Source organism: Sebastes fasciatus, chromosome 2, assembly GCF_043250625.1.
Source record: "Sebastes fasciatus isolate fSebFas1 chromosome 2, fSebFas1.pri, whole genome shotgun sequence".
Lineage (NCBI taxonomy): Eukaryota > Metazoa > Chordata > Actinopteri > Perciformes > Sebastidae > Sebastes > Sebastes fasciatus.
Window position 1 is genome coordinate 42,647,559 of NC_133796.1, and position 25,581 is coordinate 42,673,139.

Consider the following 25,581-nt stretch of genomic DNA (forward strand, 5'->3'; position numbering starts at 1 on the left):
TGGAGGTTCAGGCACCACAATGAGTTTATGGAATGCCAGTGAGCTCACAGAGGAGACCACTCTTAGTTTGGAAACCAAGTTATAAGACATAATAACAGAAGAGTAGGAAGCTGCTGATGGGTGCACAGAAAGTCACTATAGATGTCTGGAGACATTTTCTAGCTATTCTCTTTGAGTGTCCGCACCTTAAACTGTGAAATGTACAGCATGCACTACATAGTACCATCAGAAATCCCCTCCATGGATGGGGGGGGAGGTGCAGGTGCAGTGGCTTAATCTGACAGCTTTCTAGCTACTAATTAGAGTGCATTATGTACATTCCTGTATGTACAAGGTAAATTAAAGTATGGCTGCCTCTCATGCAGCTCAGGTTTATACTTTCACCTATCCTCCGGAGCAACCTTTGTGTGGCTAAAACTTGGCGTTGGATTGAGTCCTATAATGAAACATGGTAATAATGATGGTTTTAGTTAGTCTGCAGCAGACGTGGAGGTGTCCTCCTCCTACCTGCCGGTGTCCAGGGTGATGGGACTCGGTGGGACGTCGTCTCCACCTGAGGAGACGATGTTGGTGAGGGTGACCACGTTGTCCTCAGAGTGTCCACCTCGCTCCTTCCTGCTAATGGAGCGGCTCGCCTCCGGAGACCACTCCTGCACACACAAATCAGATCAATTGATCGAATTAAAGGGGAACTATGTAACTTTTTAAAGTAGAAATAACACATTATTCTTTTTACAGATTAAAAGTATTCCATACAATCAATTCAATACTCTCAGGGGTTTTGCTGCTACAGCCTCACTTGGTCTGGTGTGACCAGCTGCATATAGTACTGTAGCTATAACGTAAGCACACTTTTAATAGATATTGATGAGCACTGACATTACAGAGTGTCCATTTGCTGACTCACCAAATGATGATGTCTGTAAAGCAAATGACTTCAATGCGCCATTATCCTATGATTGTTACTTGTGGCTGCTGTTCAGCAACAGCTACATAGTTTTGAAATTCTGAAAATTCGGATTTACAAAATTCAAAGTCAAATTTCAGAAACACACACACGCAATACTAATTTATATGCGACATGATTGCATTTGAAGTCAAAGTAAATTTGCCTGAGGTGGAGCAAATTGACTGCACAAGTTGAAAATGTTTAAATTACTATTGAGCTGAAAATTGGTGCTTGGGGCTTCATGAATCCAGCGTTACTTATTGTACAGAGAGCGACTGGAGGAGAAAAAGAAAAGGAGTCCCAGCTGAAGTCAGTCAGAGGCTAAGTTGCCAAACAAACACATAAACATGGTCGGTTGCTAGCGAGCCTACAGCTAATGTTTACAGTCTCTCTTCTTTTCTGTCTACTGTAAACTAAATGTCCCCTCGGGGGACAATAAAGATATAGAGGCCAAGAACACAAACATACAAGAGGACATGGGACATTCATCACAACAGTTACAGTGGAATATCCATATCCTGTACAAGATCAACATTTCATATTTCATGTGCAACAATGTCTGTCTACTACTATATTTGTATATATTTAGCTTTTCTATGGTTTACTTATTATATCTTTATTGTTTACTTATTATTTATTATATCTTGTTTTGCTGTTTACTGATGCCTCTTGTTGTTTGCACGATCCCCTTGCTTCCCGCTGCTGTAACACTGCAAAATCCCCCTCTGAGGGACTAATAAAGGATTATCTTATCTCATCTCATCATACAGCAAACAACCAAGTAAAAATAAGATGTATCTGTCCGTTCAAAATGTCAAACCATTGCAATAGTAGCCATGATAAAGTGCTGCTGAGCAGTGCAGTCAAGTCAAGGTTCTGTATAAATGTAGCACATCTATTGCACTAGGAATAAATGAAAATGTATACCCGTTACTGTTACTTTGACCTGGAGCTCAGCCCAGAAAGATGAAGAACAAATTCCTCCAAGAGTGGGTGGTCCATCGTGCCTTATGCAAAATTTGCCTGTCATAGATATCTGCTAAAGAAAGCCGCTGCGTGCCAATTATTTTGCTGGCTACTTTAATACTCTTGGACAAATGCTTTTTGTTTTGCACTTTAAGGTTCCCATACCAAGAAATCAAACAGAAGGTTCAAATGGACTCAATAAAGGATTTGTAAAATAAAACCATCAGTGTTTTGTCCACATTAAAAGTATTGAGTTTGTGCAGAAAGTAAAGTCTCTGCAGGCCCTTTATGCCGATTGCAAATGTGTTGAGATCGTGGTTCAAGTTCTTGTCGATCACTGTTCCCAGGTACTCGTAGCTTTCAACCGTCTGAGCACTACTCTAAGTATAGTTGAGAAGGTTGTGCGAGAGGTTTTCCTGAAGTTGATGGCCATATCTTTAGTCGGTACATTGATGGTTCATCAGTCAAATTCATTCAATTCTTACAAGTTCTCTAGTATTTATATTCCATTCAGAGGATTTATAATCTCGTGATAAACTGCAGCATTTTCTAATACAGAAAATAATCAAATATACGTAAGCTTATTTTTGGAAAACTATAATAAATTAAAATTGCAACTTATTTAATAAAATTAAAACAAAACAAAAACAGCTGCTGTGATGATATGTTGCTAGGGCAATAAAGTAGATGTGTTTCTGTTTTAGTGACCACACACACACTCTTTGTCCATAATAACAGAAGTAGGTGGCTGGGGTTACAGTTACTGGTAACAACCTCCAAACTATCAGCACTACAGGAGGTGTGTGTGTGACCCAAATGTCCCCACAAGTATAGAATGAACACAACACACATGCAGTCTGAACCATTCAAAAAGGATACAGAGTGAGGTCATTTTGTTGCTCCTCTCTCTTAAAAAGCCTTACATTTTAAAGGTATACGCACAGCAGAGGAGCTAAAGTTGAAGTTATGAATGAATATATTCAACAGAAAGTCCTCACAAGTACAGATATACTGTGTGTGTGTGTGTGTGTGTGTGTGTGTGTGTGTGTGTGTGTGTGTGTTGGGACAATGGCTCTCTGTGTACGTGGCGCTGTGGGAACGCCAGGAGATTCCTCAGAGGACAGAAGAGATTCATTTCTTTATGCCAACATTTCTCTTTCTCTCTCTACATTTATTTTTCTATTCTGAAAGAACTGTGGAAGATAAATAGTGTTCACTTTGTCATTACAGCAAAGATTCTCCTCAAGTATGAAGAAAATCTTTCGTATTTGCACCGTTTTAAAACTTTCCACAAACTGTCAAACTTTGAACTTAACATACTTCCTGATCTGTACAGAGAACATTGGCCTGAAACCAAATAATCACCTGACTGTCACCAGACTTCCATGACAAAAACACATGAATTATCCTTTAAGCTTTTTGTGTTGTATACTGACTCACTGTACAGGCCAAGATTGTCACACTGATATCCAAAATGGCATTCATAAGCAGTATATAAATGTTTAATACATAGTTTTTCACACACTATAATGTAGTTGTAAGCAGATATAAGTATTTATTAATGTATTTCTCAACAGCGACAACACACAAGTGGAGAAAACAGATAATGAGTGAAAAGTAAAACACAGTTGTAATACTATAAAATATGTCTTCATGGGAGAAATTGCAATTGTTCCCAAATACTGTACATACAACTACATCATAGAGTGTTATAAATAAAGTATTAAATGTTTATATGGTGCTTATGAATGCCAAATAGGGGGACTTTAAGTATTGCTCCAGAAATAGGATTGGGTATCAAAAAAACGGTTCTGAATTCACAAGATTCCAAATCAGCTTACAGATTCCTGAAGGCAAAGATTAGACCGTGCACACACAGAGGTGAGACCAATCAGGCCCACCACTCAGAAGTGTAGCTAAAGCGAAAGACAGTAGTGATATGGTGAAATGCAATCACCACATGAAAACACTTTGAAGCTAGCTTCAAAGAAATGATTTGACATGTTAGATTCAAACATGTCAGGTCATTTCCTGCAGCCCCTGAATCGGATCATGGTTGCATATAAAATCAAGTTTTGTGTGTAGTGTAACACAGCCCATATTCTACCTCTAGATGGAGAGATGGGTTGTATTTTTCTTTAATTTACATGAAGAAGCATTTATGGCATCAGTGGTTTACTGGTAAGAATTTCAGTAAAGTTTGGCAACAGGTCAAAATACACCGAGTTTCCAGTTGACATGGTCCACCGAACTAAAACTAATGCAGTCTAATACAACAGTCCTGCAATAACTCCTACTATCATGAAGGGTATAGAGCTCAACAGTGAGGTTTTGGAAGTGAAAATCTCCTTAATATTCTGAATCAAGCATTTTGATAATTAGCCATAACATCATAACCATCCAAGTTGGACTTTAGTTTGGATTGTGAAACGATGGTATATGCTCCTGTAGAAGCCACAAGTCTGTATGGTATCAACCTTGTTTGAAAAAAATAAATAAAAGTTTTATTTGCGATGTCATGGAGAAGTACTACACTACCCACAATCCTAAAGTATAACAGCAACGTCTCCGATTGGTGGAGCTCGCTGTTACCATGGAAATGTGTACGTCACCCGCCAACGGCTAGTGAAGGAGCAATGTCTGCTCCAAACCGGACCAACATGGCGGCTCGTTTGGAAACTTTCTCTTATATTACAAAAACAGTTTACCGAAATGTGTTTCTGGAAACATCTGAAGCGACAAATAAGACATGCAGTTGCTGAATCTGTCGTCATTTCAGATTGACAACGGTTAGTTTAAACATCTTTCAGGAGTTTCCGGAGGCAGCGAATCACCATTCACAATGGTTTATGGGACAGGTAGTTCCTTCACTCTTACAATAACTATGTGCACAGTCTCGTACCTTTGCCTTCTTTTTTTGTTTTCCAAATGTTTTTGTTCTGAATCAAATTTTTTATGGTGAAGATTCATCTTGTAGCTGGTTGGCTTGGTTACATGGTTAAAACTCTTTATATAAGGATTTATAAACTGTAAACTGTTCTTCCTGAGGAGGCTCCAGTCTTTCAATGTGTGTAATAGGCTGCTGCAGATGTTTTACCAGTCTGTAGTAGCCAGTGTACTCTTCTTTGCTGTGGCATGTTGGGGGTTGGGGGGGGGGTAACACCAACTCAAGGGATGCCAACAAACTAAACAGGCTGGTGAGGAAGGCTAGCTCTGTGGTTGGATCTGAACTGGACAATCTGGAGGTGGTGGCAGAGGGGAGGATGAGGAGAAAGCTGGACGCGATCCTGGATAACCCCTCCCACCCCCTCCATGATGAGCTAGTCAAGATGAGGAGCACCTTCAGCCACAGACTCATCCCCCTCGGGACAACACAAAGCGCCTGGGTCAGTCCTTCATGCTGGTAGCCATCAGGCTCCACAACCAAGGCTGACCCCCATATAAGAACTATGAGGACTTTAAGAAGTTTAAACATGCACTATCTGCCTTTAAACATGCACTATCTACCTTTAAACATGCACTATCTGCCTTTAAACATGCACTATCTACCTTTAAACATGCACTATTTGCAACCATCTTGGACTCTAACCACTGGCGCACTTTACTCTCTTCACTCCGTTTGCTGATGTTGCTGCTTTGACACCTGAATTTCCCTCCGGGGATTAATAAAGGTTCATCTTATCTTATCTTATCTTATGAAACATCAATGGAGTGAATGAATGGTAAATTAAATTCACTTCTGTAACCGGAGCACGGTCACTGTTGAGCTCTACAATGTTCAGTTTTTATTTCAGCAGTTTCAGAGCTGTTGGTTCAGTTTTAGAAGATGTAGTTTGTGCTGCTGTTGAATTGCACTGCCTCTTATACCGAGAGGTGTTTATAATATTTTGTCTACCCTCATCGATATGAATGAGAGGCAGACCTCCTCTCTGGTATTTACACCAGTTAATAACAGATAAAGAAACTGCTCATTCAATCCAGGCTTCATTTGTTCTGCATAGATTTTAAAACATGTGGAAGTTTGGGCCAATACATTTTTTACAGTTGTTTAACCTTAAATGAACAAAACTGCAGCTCTGAACTGACTGAATTATGTTCAGCATCATGTTACCACTTGACAGGTTTTGTTTGAACATGGCCATAATTAAGTGTGATTTTCATACATCAAATGCAGACTTCAAACAGACTTTCTGTGGTCCAGTTGCTGTATTTTTGAGTGTTATATATCAACTCTTTTGTATGATTTGAAATTCGAGGATCCAGGTCTGGAACGGCGCGCACACGCACACGCACACACACACACACACACACACACACACAAATGTGGAGGGCAGGAATCCAGATGATTGTATCTCTATTATGACTTGACAATTGGGTCTGCAGATCTTTTCACAGACAGAAAATTGAACAGTACAAGGATTCAGGAACAGAGAGTGAAGAGGGCGTGGAAATACCTCCGTGGAATTGATTACAATCGGTTAAATCATCCTTAGACTGGCTTCACAAAACCTCTCAGGAAATTAAAGAACTTGATTTAAAGTTGAGATGAAATGAAAAATGCCCTTTTAGCCCTTTTAGATCACCTCCCTGGTCATATTGTGCACCTATTTAACAATACATGCAAAAACCATAATACAAGAAAATCTATTTATTCGTATTTTTATGAATTGAAATAAAAATAATCTTTTCTTCCTGTAAAATAAAATATGATGTGTGCTTAAGTAAGCTAGTACCAACCAATTTCAACCAACAATATCATGATATCCATGAATCAATCAATTTGCAGCTCTGTATCAAATTCAAAGCCCACCGACTTTTTAGCGGTCCAATCAAATGCGAAGGATTTGATTTAAATCCCATTTGTAACTGTACGCCGCTCAAATATCCTGTTTCACTGGGGAATATTCACAGTACAAATGCTACAGATGCTCTAACTTCCATTTCACTGGGACTAGTAACATACTTTCTGGTATTATATTTTGTATTTTTCACTTGGAGATTAAAAGGGCTTCTTGAAAGCAAAAGTTGCCACAACTGATTTGAAGTATTCACTTAATCTGTGCAAAGATGCATTTGAAAAAGTTATCTTTGTCTCAACTTTTTTCCAGCACCAAAATGCTCTCCAGGGTGGATAAGTGAAGTTAAGTAAGCTAGCCTGGCTCTGTCCAGATGTTTTTACACTACATTAAACAGCAAGATATAACGTGTTAATGATACCCCTTTCACAGCGAGGATTCAACCAGTGTGAGCTTTACAGGTGTTGGCAGGCTGCTTTTGGTCCATGCAGACAGAGCCAGGCTAGCGGTTTCCCCTGTTTCCAGTCTTTATGCTAAGCTAAGCTAACTGGCGGCAGCTTCATATTTACCATACAGGCATGAGAGTGGTATCAATCCTCTCATCTAACTCTTGCAAGCCCCCAGTACAGGAAGAACGCAGGGCCTTGAAGCAAATTTGGTCAAACTGTGGAAATCCACATTCCATGTCTGTTATATGATGTCATTAGGGCCAAAAATACTTTTTTCCCATAAACTTACATTGGTAATGAGACGTCTGTAAATCAGTAGATCATTTCCCAGTTTGAACACTCTAATAGTCCTTATTTAAATCATTATGTCCTAAAAGTTGTAAAATGCACTAACAGCTGAATCCAGAGTTATTTCCCTTCCTCCGTTCATGTGAATGAGACCCAGACCGAGGCTGGAGCGAGGGCTGGGAGGAGTTAACGGAAACACTACTGCGCCTGCTCTATGGGCCCAATGGTTACAGAAGATTGCCGGATGATCCGGGTACTTTATCCCTCGGCAGTTGAGCCATTTTGGCTTCATGCGCCACTAAACAACTCTCATAGGAATGAACGGGAGCCCACCTTAAACGCTGTATCCAGTTCTCTTTATACATCCATGAACTCTTGGCAATAAAGCGAACCAGTATATATCTCAAAATAAATGTAGAACTGTTCCTTTATACTCTGTAAAGAAACAATAACTTTAACTTCTGTTTTTTCATATCTGTAAATATTAGTTTGTCCTCAGTGGCCTGAAGGTTTGCAGAGCTGCAGTGAAATCTGTAGATTTCCACTAACAACTACATAAACCTGTGTGTGTGTGTGTGTGTGTGTTTGTGTGTTCAGACATTCCTGACCCCACTCACAGCTCAGTCACACAACAAGGCTTTCACTGGAAGCCTGTTTAATATTCAGTCTGTCTCTCTGAAACACACACACACACACACACACACACTGAACAACTACTGCAGTCCTGCACAGTACTCTTGTTTTCATCAAGATGTTTGAAGAAAAAAATGAATGAATGAAGTTATATAAATAATCCTGAGTGAATTAAAATAGTGTGTATGTCTGTGTGTGTGTGTCTGTGTGTGTGTGTGTGTGTGTGTGTGTGTCTGTCTGTGAGTGTGTGTGTCCACACCTCAAACTGTGGCCAGTTCATGCTCATGCCCGGTCCATGGGTGTTCCTCCACCATCTGAGATCTTCAGTGTCATTGGCTGCCTGGATGGTCTGACCCTGGTCCCGGTACAAGGCTTTGAACCTATTGGACAGAGTGACTGTCAATCATCACATCTACTGTACACCGTCCTCCTCCTCCTTTAAGTTGTCATTAGAGATGTTAAATTCAAGTTTAACATTCTTTTGTCTGACATTATTTCCTATAATTAAGTTTTTTTCTTTAAGTTGCTTTTGTTAAAAGACAAATATTCGCTGTGCTCAACACTACTACTACTTGCATGTTTTGTTCAGCAAGATTCACGCCACTTTTTCAACAGTCGGCCTTCATCGCCGCTACTTCTTTGATGTCGGCTTGGTGTGTCTCGGCCTTAAGCTTCCAACTTATTTATTTTGATTTTGCGTGCTTACTTCTCTTTCTCTTTGCGTGACATCTAGCGTAAATCTACAAGTTGGAAAGTTAGAATAGTTTGCAGCAGCGTTAGTAAAAACACAACGCGGCAGTAAAGGCGGACTAGTAAATAAATGAGTTTCCGTGTTTGGTGTGATGACTTTTAATGTCCCCGACAACCTCTGTAGTCTCATTTAGCCACTTGTTAGCAACTGCCTTTCTTAACAACAACACGTACGTAACATGTATATGACGTATTTTATATCGTAGAAAAAAAACTTGAAAATATCTTGAACTTGTGTTAACCACAGACGTTTGTGCTGAATTTTTTGTAGATATTTTCAATTAAAATGTACGTATCTTATCATTTAAAGTTTTGTATTTGACTTTCTATTTCTTAACATGCAGCTCCTCTGATTAATTATCAGACTTAAAGCAGCTGCAATTTACTTTTTTATAATAAAAATGTCTCAAATGACAATGTGAAAGTGGTCGCTTGTAGTGATGAAACTACAGAGAACTATTCCCTGAATCTGCTTTACGGAGCATTATAGTGAGTTTCAGCTCATTCTTTATCTGTCCGGCCCACAAATGGACTGTTTTGATTCACTCTCACTGCTCTCATGGTGTCACTTTCAGAGAAAAAGCTGTAAAAATCACTGTACACTACCCGCTGCAGCAGTAAACAGCAGACAGACACAGTTAGAGACTAGTAGTGGAGCGGATAGTGGAAAAATCATGCAAATAGTGATACAAGCACCAAATTTGGCATGATGATTCCCGAGGGGTCACTTAGCAAATATAAACGATCGGCCACTTGAAAATCCAAGACGGCGGCCATTTTTCAAGATGGCCGCCAAATTGACCTGCCGTTAATGGTTTCTCTCATAGAAATTCATCTACTTGGTCAATTTGAGTGATCTTGGTGTCAAATTATGTGTTTTCTAGCATGCTGGATCTTATTTTGATAGTTTTAACAATTTTTAACTTCAATATGGCGGCCATTTTTCAAGATGGCTGTCAAATTTACTCGCGGAGAATGTTTTTCTTAAAGAAATGCATGTACTTGGTCAACTTGAATGATTGTGATGTAGAATTATATGTTTTCTGGTATGCTATCTAATCTAATAAGTTTTACAGCTTTAACATCCTCCAATAAGTGTTTTTCTACTTTTTGGCTGTCCGGTGAGTCTTTGCTTTGTGGTGTTTGCATGGCTCAATTGGCTTGTAGGCCTACTGTTGTAGATATCAATAGCTGCTGTTGCCATAGGTGTAGGGGCTTAGTGGTAGAGGTAGCACCTTTGTTTCAGAAGTCAGACTCATTCTCCAGGATGGACTACTGGCACTGGTTCACACTACTTGCCCAACTCTCACCTGTGGCTCCATGAAGTTGCTAGTGCACGGCAATGACCACACCCCGGGACACCATGTTGGCTCACGGGCTGAACTAGGTGAGGGTAGCACACAGAGAGTCTCTCTGTGATGGAGTATGTCTAGCTCCAAATTTCAAAGTGCATAGAGTCAACGAACCAGCCATCTTTATCCATGAGGTTCCCACACCAACATATCTATCAGTTGCCTCTTTCTGGTCTTGGCAAACACAGACAGGCCAACATACATAGCAAAAGGTGTCTTCCTGTCCTTGGAGTGCCTGTGGACCTGCGATCCTTCCCTGTATTTGGCAAAACAGCTCTACTGTAACAGTTGCAAGGTCAGATTTTGATGCGCCATTCTGCAGTTGTGACTTGATATCAGCCCCATGTTCAATCATACATACAAACTGAAGCAGGGATGGTGTGACGGTATCTTCAAGGTACCCATCATGAGACGTGCTGTTGAATTCTGATTTATGCAGGTGGACTGCTTCTCCATATTTGCTTCCTTCTTCTGGGCCAGGTCTTCTTTCTTCTGCAGCTGTTGGGCATTCAGATAGGCTCGTTCTCGTTTGTACAGAGCAGCCAAGCAAGCAGGATGACATCTCCAGCACTCAGATTGGGAAGGAGCTTTCCATCACTGAAGGATTTTGCACATTCATTTGGTCTTTCATTCAGTTTCATGGTCATTGCTTATCTTAAGTTGCCCCCTTCTTACTCGCACAGAAAGCATTTGGGGGATAGAGTATCTCTGACCCTCCGTGGTATTTTGTAACAGCTGCTCTCATCTGTAACAGTTGAAGGGGTTGATCTCTTTTCAGCTCGCACATCCTGTCGATTCAGGTGTGGCTGCTTAAAACTGATCAGGGGTTGGTAGTAAGCAGCATTTGGGACACTAAGTATAATGCTGAATCCTACTTAGCTGATGTTAAACCCCATTCTGAGTTACACAGCAGCGATTGTCACCAGTGTGCCCTGGTAATGCCCAACAATCACTCCTTTACAGTTCTCTGCTGTTGTGACAATTCTGGCAGTTGGGTTGGAACCTTATGGATAAAGATGGCTGGTTCGTTGACTCTATGCACTTTGACATTTGGAGCTAGACATACTCCATCACAGAGAGACTCTCTGTGTGCTACCCTCACCTAGTTCAGCCCGTGAGCCAACATGGTGTCCCGGGGTGTGGTCATTGCCGTGCACTAGCAACTTCATGGAGCCACAGGTGAGAGTTGGGCAAGTAGTGAGGACCAGTGCCAGTAGTCCATCCTGGAGAATGTGGCTGACTTCTGAAACAAAGGTGCTACCTCTACCACTAAGCCCCTACACCTATGGCAACAGCAGCTATTGATATCTACAACAGTAGGCCTACAAGCCAATTGAGCCATGCAAACACCACAAAGCAAAGACTCACCGGACAGCCAAAAAGTAGAAAAACACTTATTGGAGGATGTTAAAGCTGTAAAACGTATTAGATTAGATAGCATACCAGAAAACATATAATTATACACAATCATTCAAGTTGACCAAGTACATGCATTTCTTTAAGAAAAACATTCTGCGCGAGTAAATTTGACAGCCATCTTGAAAATGGCCGCCAAATTGCAGTTCAAAATTATTAAAACTATCAAAATAAGATCCAGCATGCTAGAAAACACATAATTTGACACCAAGATCACTCAAATTGACCAAGTAGATGAATTTCTATGAGAGAAACCATTAACGGCAGGTCAATTTGGCGGCCATCTTGAAAAATGGCCGCCGTCTTGGATTTTCAAGTGGCCGATCGTTTATATTTGCTAAGTGACCCCTCGGGAATCATCATGCCAAATTTGGTGCTTGTATCACTATTTGCACGATTTGACTGAAAAATGGATGTTAGCCGCTCCACTATAGCTGGTTAACACATGGAGCATTTAGCAACTGAAGAGACATTTCCCCCAGGAGTTGGTGGGGACCAAAAACAGAGCTAAAAGAGAGTGAATATTGAACTTAAATTCATCAGGTGGACACAAACAAGACTCCTAATGAAAGATAATGTTCCTCTAACTGCTGACTGAGTAAATAAGCAACTGTTTGCTAACAAGTTCACTGTATCAACTTAAAATGTGATGATATGTCAGTGTTGTGTTCACTACTGTCCTAAAAAAATCAGTAATTGCATGTTTAAAACACAGATGGGGGTGCATCTAAAAATACATGACAGAGCCACTGGTAGGAAACAAAGGACAGGTCAGTCGTTTATCTCATCAACATTACTGCTGTGTTATTAAGTTAAAGCTGCATTCATTGATTTGTTGGTCACTTTGGAGCGTTAGAACAAGCTGTACACATTGACATATCAAGTTATTATGGTGAATGTGTTGGCAAACAAATTCTTATTTATAAATTAGACTGCACAGAGCAACATTAGCAATCATATCATCATCAGTCAAGTCATGTTTGTGTCCACCTGATGAATGTAAGTTCAACAGTCTCTCTTTTAGCTCTGTTTTTGGTCTCCACCAACTCCTGCGGGAAATATCTGCCTCTTTAGCTGTTAAATGCTCCACTATGTTCACCAGCTAGTCTCTAACTTTTCGTTTTATTCGTAATTTCCTGCTCTGAATATGAATTACAGTGCTCATATACTGTATGATATATTTACTGATTACACTGTGTGTTATTAACTGATTACACTGTGTATTATGAACTGGTTACATTGTGTATTCTGGGGGCTGGGCCTTTAAAATACCAAAGCTTCCATTTAAAAAGGTGGAATTTCAGATAAGACTATTGTATGTGCATATTTTCTAGTCAGCATTATCAGCTCTGTGCTGGTTTGTTTACACTCAGAGATGATATGAAGGAAAGACTGGCATCTATTCATCTACATCCAATCTTCCCAGAGCTGCAGGTAAATGACTGAAGGCTGTTTGATCACTGGACTTCCTCTTGAAGCCGGTTGACTGTATTCAACAGAGAACAGACCAGAGACGACTACTCAAAATACAATATACAACACTTTTGACACAGAAATGAAGTTATATGAATACAGTTTGTCCAAATACACGCACAAGTCTAACCCTGTGTCTAGACCACAAACTGTGCTCAGACTGTCTTTGTCGGTTCCGTCTGGTCTGAGGAGCAGCCACACTGCCTGGGGCCCGCGGCAGCAGCAGGTCCGCTAGTTAGCTAGTTAGCTAGTTAGCTTGCTAATTCCACCATGCTTTAATGCTACACTAGTTACAGAAAATGAGCCAAACAAAGTCACTCATCTGGCGATAGCACTGTGCTTTCCTACGCTGTGACCAGAGTGTGTGGATGAAGCATTAAGTCTCCGGCTCTCTGCTTCGTAATGTTACTGCTACACTGCTCGCTTTAGTCGTTACTGCTGAACTTAGTTTAGGTTTCAGTTTATATGGAAGTCAGCCCACTTTGGCAACGGTACACAAATTAGCAACAAAGCCGGCGCACTGCACCACATCTAGACACTTGATTGGGAAGTTTTTCACACTTTTTAATTCGACGGGAAAAAAGGTTTTGGGTGGCAATTGAATGGAAACACGACTAGTGTGGAGTCACAGCTACAATCAGAGGTTCAGTCACTCTGAGGATGTGAAGTCTAAAATTTCAAAAATGTTGGGCACCCTGGACTTCTAACCCCCAAAAGGCACCACTAGACCACATTGTCTACCATCATACCAAATTTGAAGTTCCTAAGTTAAATAGTTTCCGAGTTCTGCTCTGGAAACGAAAGTGTGACATGTGAACGGCCGGAAGGACGGACACACAGAGCGCTATATACCCCCGACTACATTGTCGCGGGGGTATAATAAAGATAATATGATAAAAAGTTAATCGATAAAGTAATGATAAAAAGAAAATAAATACTGTTCATGCATGGTAACACATTTCAGGTAATGACAGAGCTCAGTATGCGAGTCTGGACTTTGTGTTTGGTCCATATGCTGTATATAAGAAGTGGACATAGTCAACATGACGTCACCCATTGGTTTGTGGAATGCCGTCTTGAAGCCTCGAGTTCGGCATTTTGGCCGTCGCCATCTTGCTTATTTGCAACCAGAAGTGACACGAGAGGGAGGAGCTATGTGCAGCCGAACGCTGAATAAGACATTTTTTAGGTGACTAAAATGTTATAATTAACTTTGATGAACTGAAAAAACACTGTGAAAGGGTTAAAGTTGTAAGACGAAAATACAGACAACTCACAGACCTCCGTGGTAGCGACCTGTCAATCACAAGGTAGCCACGTCCTAAAGCATACCCTGCTTTATGGTCTATGTGACTCTAAATGGGACCATCATTTACTAAATGAACATCATGCTGTATTGAAGAAGACTTGAAACTAGTGATTGAGATCATAAACTCATGTTTACAATGTTTACTGAGGTAATAAATCGAGAGAAGTAGGCTCATTTTCTCAGAGACTTCTATACAACCAGACTTCTTTTAGCAACCAGAGGAATCGCCCCCTGCTGGCTGGTAGAAAGAATGCAAGTTTAAGGTCACTGTAGGAGGGCAGGTGGTCTTTCATTAGGAACCTGAACAGCCTCTCTGTATTTCAACTGTTGACTTTGACTTTGGAAACTAAAGCATTTTACTGCAAAGTAAAACCTTTTTTTCAGGGACATTCCCATCAAATCTCATCACTTCCTCTTTACAGAGTTAATTAAAGATGAAACTTTTGTTCAATATTAGGACAAAGATCTTGTTGGACTTTACCAATCGTTGTTACCGTGGTAACGGTGGCTTGTTTAAATAGTACAAGAGGTCAATAGTTAATGGACAACACAGAGTTTTCTATTAACTCCTGTGTACATACACACATGTTCACACACACATTTAAAACTCCACAGTTCTGCTGGCCTTCGTTCTGAGTCACAGATCATGAATTACCTAATCAATGTTTATCAGGATATATGTGTGTGTATTAGGGATGGAACGGTTCAGGTAAAAAATCAGAATCGTTCGGTTCACTAGTCACAGTTCGGGTCGTGTATGAATTGTTCGGTTCATTTGAAATAAGTTATGAGGCCAATTGTGTATTTTTTTGTTTAGAGTTAGGCTCCCGTTTATTGTCACACTAGAAATCAAGGCCTATGGAAGGAGGATGGGACACGGGTGGACATGGGTCTTGAGGTACGGGGTTGAACACATGCGCAATGTAACTGAAGCTGCGGTCGTGCGTTGCTGTTGGCTCAATTTCAGCGAGTGTAGACCAGATTTTAATACGCATGTGTTGTACCCAAAAGATATGATGCGTTGATGAAGCGTGACCCAGCCTCCTTCTCAGTTGGCACGGATGAAGTTGCGAGTGCGGCTGTCAGTCAGTTTAGGAAATGGCGAATGGACACGATATTTGTGGTCCAGTTAGAGGATCCACCAGCATCGTTTGGCTCTGCTGTATGGAGCATTACAGATTTAGTGTTACCATGAAAATGACTGAAAAAAAGTGGTGGATAAAACGGTGACTGTGTGAGCACTGTGCAACACGTGTGGTTGATGCTTCCAACACTCCGGGTAGGAAAGAGCAACTCCTTCTCCCCGCAGCATTTAAACAGCCTCTACATGCAGACTCAGACTCAGGCTCAGACTCAGACTCAGACTCAGACAGGGTAAAAACACAACTACCGCATCAGGGAGGTTTATAGTGAAAGATATGCAGCCTTATGGAGTCGTGGAGGATGCTGGATTTCAGCATATGATTAGCGTAACGTTACTTGAGCCGCGCTATACACTTAAGCAACACAGTAATTCCAGCAGCACAATCCCTGTTATGTGTTTTATAGTTATTAATTATTTTTAAATAACACGGTGACATAAATCCAACCGTATTCCTCCAAATACTGCACTTTGTGAGTGGAAAAACTAATATTTCAATTAAGAGCTGATAATCAGGGAATTGAGACATATGTTATACTGTTCTTTTTTTTATTATTATTATAGTTCTGGTTGAGCTTATGCTTCAATTTATGTTGATGGTCTTAGTCTATAATTACATCATAATTATATGAAAATAACAAAGATGCATATTTGTTTGCACTAATGACTGTAGAAGACCTATTCTTTCAATTAATATTTTACAATGAAGAAGTGTTTGTGTTCCTTATGGAAGCCATACTTTTGTTAAGGCAAACATTTGTTAACTTATTAACCGTGACCCCAAAACCGTGATATGAACCGAACCGTGAACTTTGTATATGTATGTACGTGTGTGTTTCCTACCCTTCTTTGGCGGACAGGTCGAGGTGTTTGTGGATGTCCAGCAAAACGTCTTTAAAGAAGCGCAGTCTCCTGCGCTCGGCCTCCTGGGTGAGGTCGAACACCTGCTCCATGTCCTCCATGTAGCGAGGGTTACAGCGGTTCAGCTCCTCCAGGGCCTTCGTGTAGCGCTCCTTCACCTGCAACACACACACACACACACACACACACACACACACACACACACACACACACACAGAGCACACATACACACTACGTTCAGAAAGATGAAGAGAATCAAATGTGTCATTAAACCTAAGGATTGATCGCTGCCCTGTTAGTGGGCATTTATTTGCACATGACCACCTGTATCTGTGTGTCCATGTGTGTTGAAGACTACTATAAATACTGAAACAAAGCTGCCTTTACCAAACTACATTAATGTTGCACGTCTGTCTGTCCTGAAAGAGGGATTCCTCCTTCTTTGCTCTTCCTGAGTTTTTCTTTTCTTTTTCTATTTATTTCCCCATTAAATGTTTTTTGGGGAGTTTTCCTTTATCTGAATCGAGGGTGTAAGGACAGAGGGTGTCATATGCTGTACAGATCGAAAGGTCCCTTAGGCTACATGAATGAAATTGACTTGTTGAAGAACGTGTACCTCTCCTTTAAAAAGGTGCAATGTTTAACATGTAGCCACTTGGGCCAAACAAATAGGGGGCAGCATTTCACCTCAACTACTGGGTCCAGCAGTCATTTAAAAAAAGCCAACTACTAACTAACAGCAGGTAAAGAATATGAAAAATTCAAGCAAACTACAGTACTAAGAGACGGTCAAAAAAACACAGTAATCTTCACGTGTGGCGTCGACCTATAGTTTAGGTTAACCATCTGTGTGTTTACTGTGCCACTAACTGGTGTGTCGCTGTATGGTCTGTGTACGTTTTGATCGGGTTTTTTGTTGATTAAATCCAAAGTCCTCCCCGCGGCCAGGAGGCCATCCCGCCAGGAAGAGAGTTGTCGGCACCCGGCAGCTCCAGAAACAAACCCCCAGTCAGCGGCCGCAGCAACTCAAAATCAGCCAGCACAAATCCCAGTGGCGGGAGTCAGAGCGAGGTGGTGGAGTGCTGGGTCTAACCTGTGTAACAGTACCAACAGAAAGTTTGCTGGTACCATGGGGAGTCAGGGCAGTCACCCGGGATCAGACCCCCGATGCACCGTTGAATTTGAGCTAACTGCTAACTGGGGTACGTCTCCTGATGCTGCCGCACACTCTCCTCCCAGCGAAACAGCCTCCCAGCGGCGGGGAGGACGCAGCGAGGGTGTGAGTCGTTTTCCCGTTTCTGCCACTTAGGATTTAAACCAATAAACACACTATCAAAACGCACGCAGACCATGGATGTATTATTAACAAGCCCTTGATACAGTTCTACTTCTTCATTCTCTGGACTAAGGGCAGACTGGATGGACTCAATATCGCCTCTAGTTCAAGTGATATTACAAGAATCTACGGGCTGGACCTTGCTGGTTGGCAGTCGATATGTCTGCAGCCAAATACATTGACATAATTGGCATAATGTCAAAACTGTTACTTTTTCACACACTTTTGATAATTTTAGTTAATTTTTTTAATGTTGTAAACTAAAATTCTGGCCCGTTCTTACACGTTGCCTCTTTAATATGAAAGCATTCACAATAAAAAAGTACTTTCAATCCAATCCAATTCCAATCCCATATTCATCTCAGTGAAGGCAAATGTTTTTCATGTTTCACTCCTCTCAACATGCCAAGCTGCGAGATCACATTCTGTTATGCACACATAGCATGTGTGGTTTTCCATCCAACAGGATGGCATGCTAAGCGTTGTTTACCTTGGTGACGTGTTGAAGGTGTGGTGGTTCGCACCAACTGCAGTAAGAGCCTGTCGGCTGCAGCTTTTCACACAACCTGCTCAGTGAGGCTGCTTCTTCTTCTACTATTCCTCCCTACAAAATGATATAAAACTAATCCAATGGAAGAAAAACCTCAAACTCAAAGTTAAAGTCTGTTCTGACCCAGTGACGAATACAGCACATATCTTGTAGCTGCTCCACCATAAAAGCCTCCATATGATTCACTAATGGAAAACTTTTAATGTGGAGGAACAGCAGCAGGAAGTGATTGATTTGAATTAGCAGTAACTTAACACAGCATTCAAGTTAAGATTGCTGAAAATTAACAAATGACCTTTCAACTGAAATGCTTCATGATGACCTCTGAACCCCACAAAGAAAACAACAGCAATCAATAGAGTGGTGCTCTAATGTTACTGGCTGGAATACAGACTAGTTGCTGATAAATGGGTGAAGTCTAGATGCTTTTTTCAGGTTTTTTTCTCCAAACTCTACAAATGAGTCATGATATTGGATTTCATTTCCTTGTAAAGGGATAGTTTGGATTGTATGAGGTCTTTATCTTCAAGTAGATGACGGTCGGCACGCCCCCAGTTTGGAGAAGCAAACAGGAGGACCAACACGGGAGCAAAGCAATGTACTGCTGTGGACGGGGGCAGCAGATCAATATCAGTTTAAGTGTACGCTATATTTTGAATATTTTCACAGCTGTATCTTGCCGTTAGACAGTCCTTTCCGACGGGGAACTGAAGCAGTTATCTATGCTCTCTTCAAAGCCACCAGACTCCATTGACAAAAACAATAATTTTCCCTTATCTTTACCTTTACAAGAGTTGTTGGTACCGCTGCTTTGATCAGTTAGTTTTTTTGTGTTATTTTGTGACTTTTGCCTTTTAAAGCATTGATTCTTAAAGTGGGGCCTGGGATCCACAGGGGTCCGTGGCACTCTGCCAGAGGTTCTGTGAAAAGTTATCAGATTCATTAATTTAAATTATTATGATATAATTTATATTTTTTTTTAGGGCTGTCAATCGATTAAAATACTGTATTTAATTGTGATTAATTGCAAATTAATCACATTTTTTATCTGTTCAAAATGTATTGTTCCTCAAGTATTTAATACTCTTATCAACATGGGAGTGGGCAAACGTGCTTGCTTGCAAATGTATGTATATATTTATTATTGTAAATCAATTAACAACACAAAACAATGACAGATATTAATAACATGGCAAACTGCAGCCCAACAGGCAACAACAGCTGTCAGTGTGTCAGTGTGCTGACTTGACTATGACTTGCCCCAAACTGCATGTCTGTAAAGGGGAGACTCGTGGGTACCCATAGAACCCATTTACATTCACATATCTGGAGGTCAGAGGTCAAGGGACCCCTTTGAAAATGGCCATGCCAGTTTTTCCTCGCCAAAATTTAGCATAAGTTTGAGCGTTATTTAACCTCCTTTGCGGTGAGCTAGTATGACATGGTTGGTACCATGATTCTTTAGGTTTTGTAGTTTCATGATGCAAGGTTCTTCACTCTAGCTTTAAAACTGAGCCCGGTACAACCTTCAAAAATGTCATTGCATTAATGAGTTAAAGAAATTAGTGGCGTTAACACGAATTTGCATTAACGTGTAATTATCGCGTTAACTTTGACAGCCTTCATTTTTTTACAAAAAGCTTCATAGTCCAACGAATAATATTTAAATTTTTCTATAGTATAATAGTTCATAGATTACGTTCTAATCAAACAAATCTATAACTCTTGGAATCTGCAAATAAGTATAATATCTTTCTATTACATATCTCTTGTATTGTTCTTTCACATAACTAAGACTATAGAAGTGTAAAAAATAGGCTTCATCAAATTATTACAAGAGATATACATGAGGGGGTCCCTGGTATATACTTTATCTTGTAAGAGAGTACTTGGCTGAAAATAAATTGAGAGCCTCTGTTTTAAAGGGTTAGTTCAGAGTCAGAAGTCACACAATAACACAAACAAACTAACCGATTGCAGCAACGGTAGACAAGCAACTCCCACGTTCTGCAAGATAAAATTGCTGATTTTTGTCAGTGGAGTCTGGTGGCTTTGAAGTTCCCTGTCGGAAAAGGCTGTCTGACAGAAAGGTAAAGCAGTGAAAATATTCTAAATATAGCGTACACTTAAACTGATATTGATTTTTTTTAGGTGTCTAAAACATGTCTTGCTGCTGCCCCCGTCCACAGCAGTACATTGCTTTGTTGGTAGTCCTGTCTGCTTCAAACTGGGGGCGTGCCGACCGTCATCTACTGTAGGTAATACACTGACTATGGAGAAGTACCTCATACAACCCCACTTCAAGAAATACAAACTAACCCTTTAAAACGCAGCTCTGTGTACACACTGATCCTGAATTTCTCTCAGGAATCTCTTTCTCTCCGGTTTTCGGTTAATCATTTCCCTCTTCAGGACCTGCAGCTTGTTCTCTGCCGTTGAGTTTGTGTGCAGAGCAGAGAACAGCGGAGACAAGCCCAGTCATGTTTCAAAACTCAAAACACACACAGGTATGTTTTTCTGGACTCACTGACACACCCAGACTGGTACAAGTGGAGCTACGCATGGGACTGTATTATATGTGTATGTGTGTGTATGTGTGTGTATGTGTGCGTGTGCGTGTAAGCTTTGTACCTTATCTGCCTCCTCGCTGCAGCGCTCCGCCCGGGTCGAGTATTTGCGGACTTCCTCCTGCGACTTGGTCGGGTCAGCCTTGGCGTGCGTTTCTCTGGTCACCGCCGTCCACTCCTCCTTCCTGGCCTGCTGGTAGCTCTTCTTACTGGCCTCTACCTTCACACACACATTCAATGATACACTTTGATTTGCTGTTGTGATTGCTACAGCTCAGATCACATTCACCACACCTCATTATCTTTCTTAAGATGCAGTCTTGTTTCCTCATTGACACGTTTGATTCACATGATTCACTCACAAACACTCATCATAATATGAAGTATTGTGTAAAAAATAATGAAAAGTGGTTCTACTCAGAGTAGCACCCCTTGCCAGTCACAAAGTTATCTCATACTTTGCAGGGCACAAATAAGAAATAAAAATAAAAATGGTGAATAGAGTCAGGTATAACAATTATGTTCAATGTTATTTGTACAAATATGACAACATACAGTATTTGTTGATTAAATATGTTAAAATACCAAACAGCAGTTGAATGTGTTAGTGGTCTTGCCATCTCCTCTGAGAAATGTCATAAACAAATGTTCAGGAGTTGATCTTTCTTTATCTTTACGTCCTATTTGAAACCGCTCTGAAGAGGAGAACATAGAGCAGAGCTACCGTAAAAGCAAACATGCATCAGATAAACTGATTCACTTAGTTCATTCGTCTCCCGGCACAAAGCTCTTTATGAGAAACAAAGTAAAGAATACAGAGATGGGGAACTTAAAGATAGATTGTGGCAGGTGGTTGCAGAACAGCTTTGAATCGGGGATGGTCGCAAAACAAAGGATGTAGGAAAGATTATACGGGAGTGATTGTGCTCTAGGCAGCTAAACGATAGCTTCTTGCTAATCATTAGCCCCGTTTGGGACTACCGCTATCCATTGCACCCACGTAATAAATTCAGTTTTATCTTGTATTGCAAATTTTTGCAACAAATAGAATAATAAAAGGCGTCCAACTCAGTTTGCAAGGTTTCTGTGCGTAATGCTTTTTATTGGATGACGGATTAAAAAACTCATACAAAAAATGGATACTTATATATATGAATGATATGATGAATGAATGAATGAATGAATAAACGTGAACACAGCAATTGCAAGGCGGTAGTCTCCTATTCAGTAACGGTTTGCAGCAAAATAATATGCGTTTTCTGACCGGAGGAACTTTTTCATAGTTCTAAGAAACCCTTTTTTTATTGTGTCTGCACCGCAGGAACTAGGAACTATCGTAGTTCTTAGAACGCCGTTTTCAGGGACTTTTTAAACTCCTATTTCAAAGTAGGTACTTTCCCAGGACAACAGGAGCTGTGAGTGACACAAATGTACGTTGATTGCCAATGCAACACGGGCAACTGCCATTTTAAAAACGCATTAGCTGTTGTAAACAACAGACAACACAAAACAGACAACAGCTCATAACTAAATCAATGGAAGAAAACAGGGACAAATGGACCGACAGTGAAGTCTAGAAGTTAACTTCTTCTTGAACACACCCATTGAGCCAAAGAACAAGTGAGAGCCGCTGCTCAGCGCCCAGTAGCACAAAGCACGCCCACTGAGCATAAGAACGATAGACTATTCGTACTGAAATGAATGAAAGATACTTTTGTGATGGCTATTTTGCATGAGTTTATATGATTGTGGCATGTAACAGAGTTGTTCATTTATTCTTATATTACTAAAAAAGAGAGCTTGTGAAACGTAGCGAACTAGCCGCTCGCTGACCTCCCAGCCAGCTTACGACACTTCAGTGCTGCTATTGGTGGTGCAAATGCAAACAGAAAAAAGCCCTTGAAGATATGTAGTTCTCAGGGGAGCTCCCTAGTGGGGTCCCAAGAACTGTTTGGTCCGAAAACGACTAATACAATAAGTTACTATAAGTGGATGTTACTATAAATATATGTGCGTAGCTCACAGTCACTCTGTATCACAAAGTAAATGAAAGAATGTAAACGCAGTTACTGTGGAGAATATAGAGCTCGAGACGGCCTGATCTTACACAACACAAGCACCTAGCTTTGCGGAGGTGATATCAACAGGTGAAATCTGACAATCGACTATAAAGCAAACCTACGCTGTAGGTATCTACGGTGCCGTTAACCTCTTCTGTCGACTATGAATCCAGCTCCACTAACATGCTACCAACTCTCAGCCCTCACCTCTTTCAGTTTGCGGACCCAGGGTTTCTGGGCTTTGCGGAAGCCGTCATCTGCATCCTTGGTCTCCCTGAAGCCTCCCATCATCTGCTTGTGGAAGGCGTCCTTCTGCCAGTCGCGCACCTTCTCGCTGTCCTCGCCCGCTAACCGCTCCCGCAGCTCCAGATGCAGCTCACTGAGCCGATCGGCCGCCTGCATAAAGGCGTGCCACGCTTTCTCCAGCGTACCATACTGAGGACCTGAGGGACAAGTGTGGGGAGAGGAGACACACACTCTTACCATCTTATCTAGCTTGAAACAAAACAAGAAAAAAGAAAAGAGAGAGCAACCAATAGTCCTTGTTGGTTGGGTTGTTGTCAATTCTTGGGCCACGGTCAAGACCATGAACTAACACACTAAATGAGTTTGATTTTGGGGAAGATCCAGAATTGAGTTTTTACAGGCAATGCTTTAAAATACACTTCCTGTAAATCAATTTAGCTTAAACAAGGTAAATAAGGGATGTTTACACAAGTTCAACATTTTGGTAAAAGTAGAGCCTTTTGCCATATTTCAAGTTACACTAACACTAAACTGTTTATTTGATCCAACACAACAGATATACTTCTGTTAAGTGCTGTCTATCTACAGGACAAATCAAATGTTGCAAAAATTCAAGTCTTTCCTTAAAAGATATTTGTGGAGCTCCATAAAAATGTTTCTCGTGTTAAAATGGGGATCAATTCATAGATTAGTTGCTGCAAAACCTGAAGCTTTGCAGTTTGACTGTGAAGAATTGGACGTAGTCATCGTGATGTCACTCCTTAGTTTGTGAAGCCTCGAGTTTGGCATTTTGCTGTCGCCATCTTGGTTTTTTGCAACCAGAAGTGACAGGAGAGGGTGGAGCTAAGTACAACCGAACGCAGAATACAACATTTTTAGACACCTAAAATCTTACATTTAACTTTCATGAACTGAAAACAGTGTGAAAGGGTTAAAGTTCTACAACGAAAACACAGACAACCCCCAGACAACGCCGTGGTAGCGACCTGTCAATCACAAGGTAGCCCCGCCCTAAAGCATCCCCTGCTTTATGGTCTATCTGACTCTAAATGGGACCATCATTTACTAAATGAACATCATGCTGTATTGAAGAAGACTTGAAACTAGAGATTGAGACCATAAACTCATGTTTAGAATGTTTACTGAGGTAATAAATCAAGAGAGAAGTAGGCTCATTTTCTTCTATACGGCCAGACTTCTTTTTGCAACCAGAGGAGTCGCCCCCTGCTGGCTGTTGGAAAGAATGCAGGTTCACTCACTTTTCAGAACCAGAGTTTGCCAAAGGTAAAATATTAAACAGTTTTTGGTGTCATTTTTCATTTTCTGCTGCAGCCCATATGACTGTTGTTGTTAAATTCACCTTTCTCCACGACGCCCCTCCATCTCTTGGCCCAGTCGCTCAGCTGCAGAGCGTAACTCTTCTCTATCTTGGCCCTCTCCTGGAAGCAGCTGACCATCTCATTACACAGCCGGTGACCATCATCTATCCGCTTTACCGTCCTTTTGTAGTTTCCCGGCTGCAGAGGAACACACACAGATACAGTAAAACACACACACACACAATGAGTGAGGAAACAGAAATAAGACTGAACTGGTGCATTGAAATCCTTTTCTACTATTATATTAGTTGGTCTGTCAGTTCAATACTATGGAAGACGGAACCTGCAAAATCAAAAATAAATGAATAAAAGAATAAATGACTTGATAAATAAAAAAGTAAATATGTCATTAAATGTTGCAAAAATAATATTAAAATAAATGTAGGATTAATTAATGCATAAAATGTAACATAAATTGATATTTCTGTTTTAATTTGCCTCTTTATTTATTTATCTTTGTATTCATTCCTTAATTTATTTACTCTTCTGTTTAATTTTCCCTTTCAATATTTATTTTTATAATTTTTTTATTTTTGCATCATTTCTTATTTATTTATTTTTGCATTCATTCATTGTGTGTATTTATGCATTTATTTATTTATGTCTGCAAAAGTTTCCCTTTACATTTCACCCCTTATTTATTTCCCCAAACTTATTTATTTCTGTATTCTTTTCTTTATGCATTTCTGTCTCATTATGCAAATGAGGGGGCTGTCACTCAACGTGTGTCATCATTTGTGTTTTGATTTTGGCAGGTTCCGTCCTCCATACAATACATGTTACTGAAATGCTAATATTAATGTAGCAAAATGTTAACACAGCAGGATGTTGAGTAGACTAGTGATGATGTACAAAGACTAAAATAGAGACTAAATGAAAAGAGTGAAAGAGGTCAGACAGAGCAGAGAGTGAGTGAGTGGAGGGTTGAAGGTATGTCGTTTTTCCAGATGGAGGGCTGTGAAGCCGGCAGTCAGTCAGCAGGGCCTCATTATGTGTCTGTGTCTCTATCTAAACACCACCTCCGGCTGCTCCTCTCAGCTGCTCCCACAGCCTCATTCTC

General features: G+C 40.6%; 1 protein-coding gene across 11 annotated transcripts in view; it reads right to left on the minus strand.

Moving 5' to 3' along the window:
- The window catches only part of pacsin3 (protein kinase C and casein kinase substrate in neurons 3), a 65,950-nt gene that overhangs the window by 8,514 nt on the left and 31,855 nt on the right, over nt 1-25,581 (minus strand). For all 11 annotated transcript variants that reach the window (XM_074624236.1, XM_074624252.1, XM_074624246.1 and 8 more), the window contains 6 exons: nt 24,503-24,659; nt 23,104-23,339; nt 20,901-21,056; nt 16,366-16,541; nt 8,341-8,461; nt 508-650 (listed from right to left, as the gene is read on the minus strand). In XM_074624236.1, coding sequence (XP_074480337.1) covers nt 508-650; nt 8,341-8,461; nt 16,366-16,541; nt 20,901-21,056; nt 23,104-23,339; nt 24,503-24,659 — 989 coding nt within the window. The remainder of the gene's footprint in view (nt 1-507; nt 651-8,340; nt 8,462-16,365; nt 16,542-20,900; nt 21,057-23,103; nt 23,340-24,502; nt 24,660-25,581) is intronic.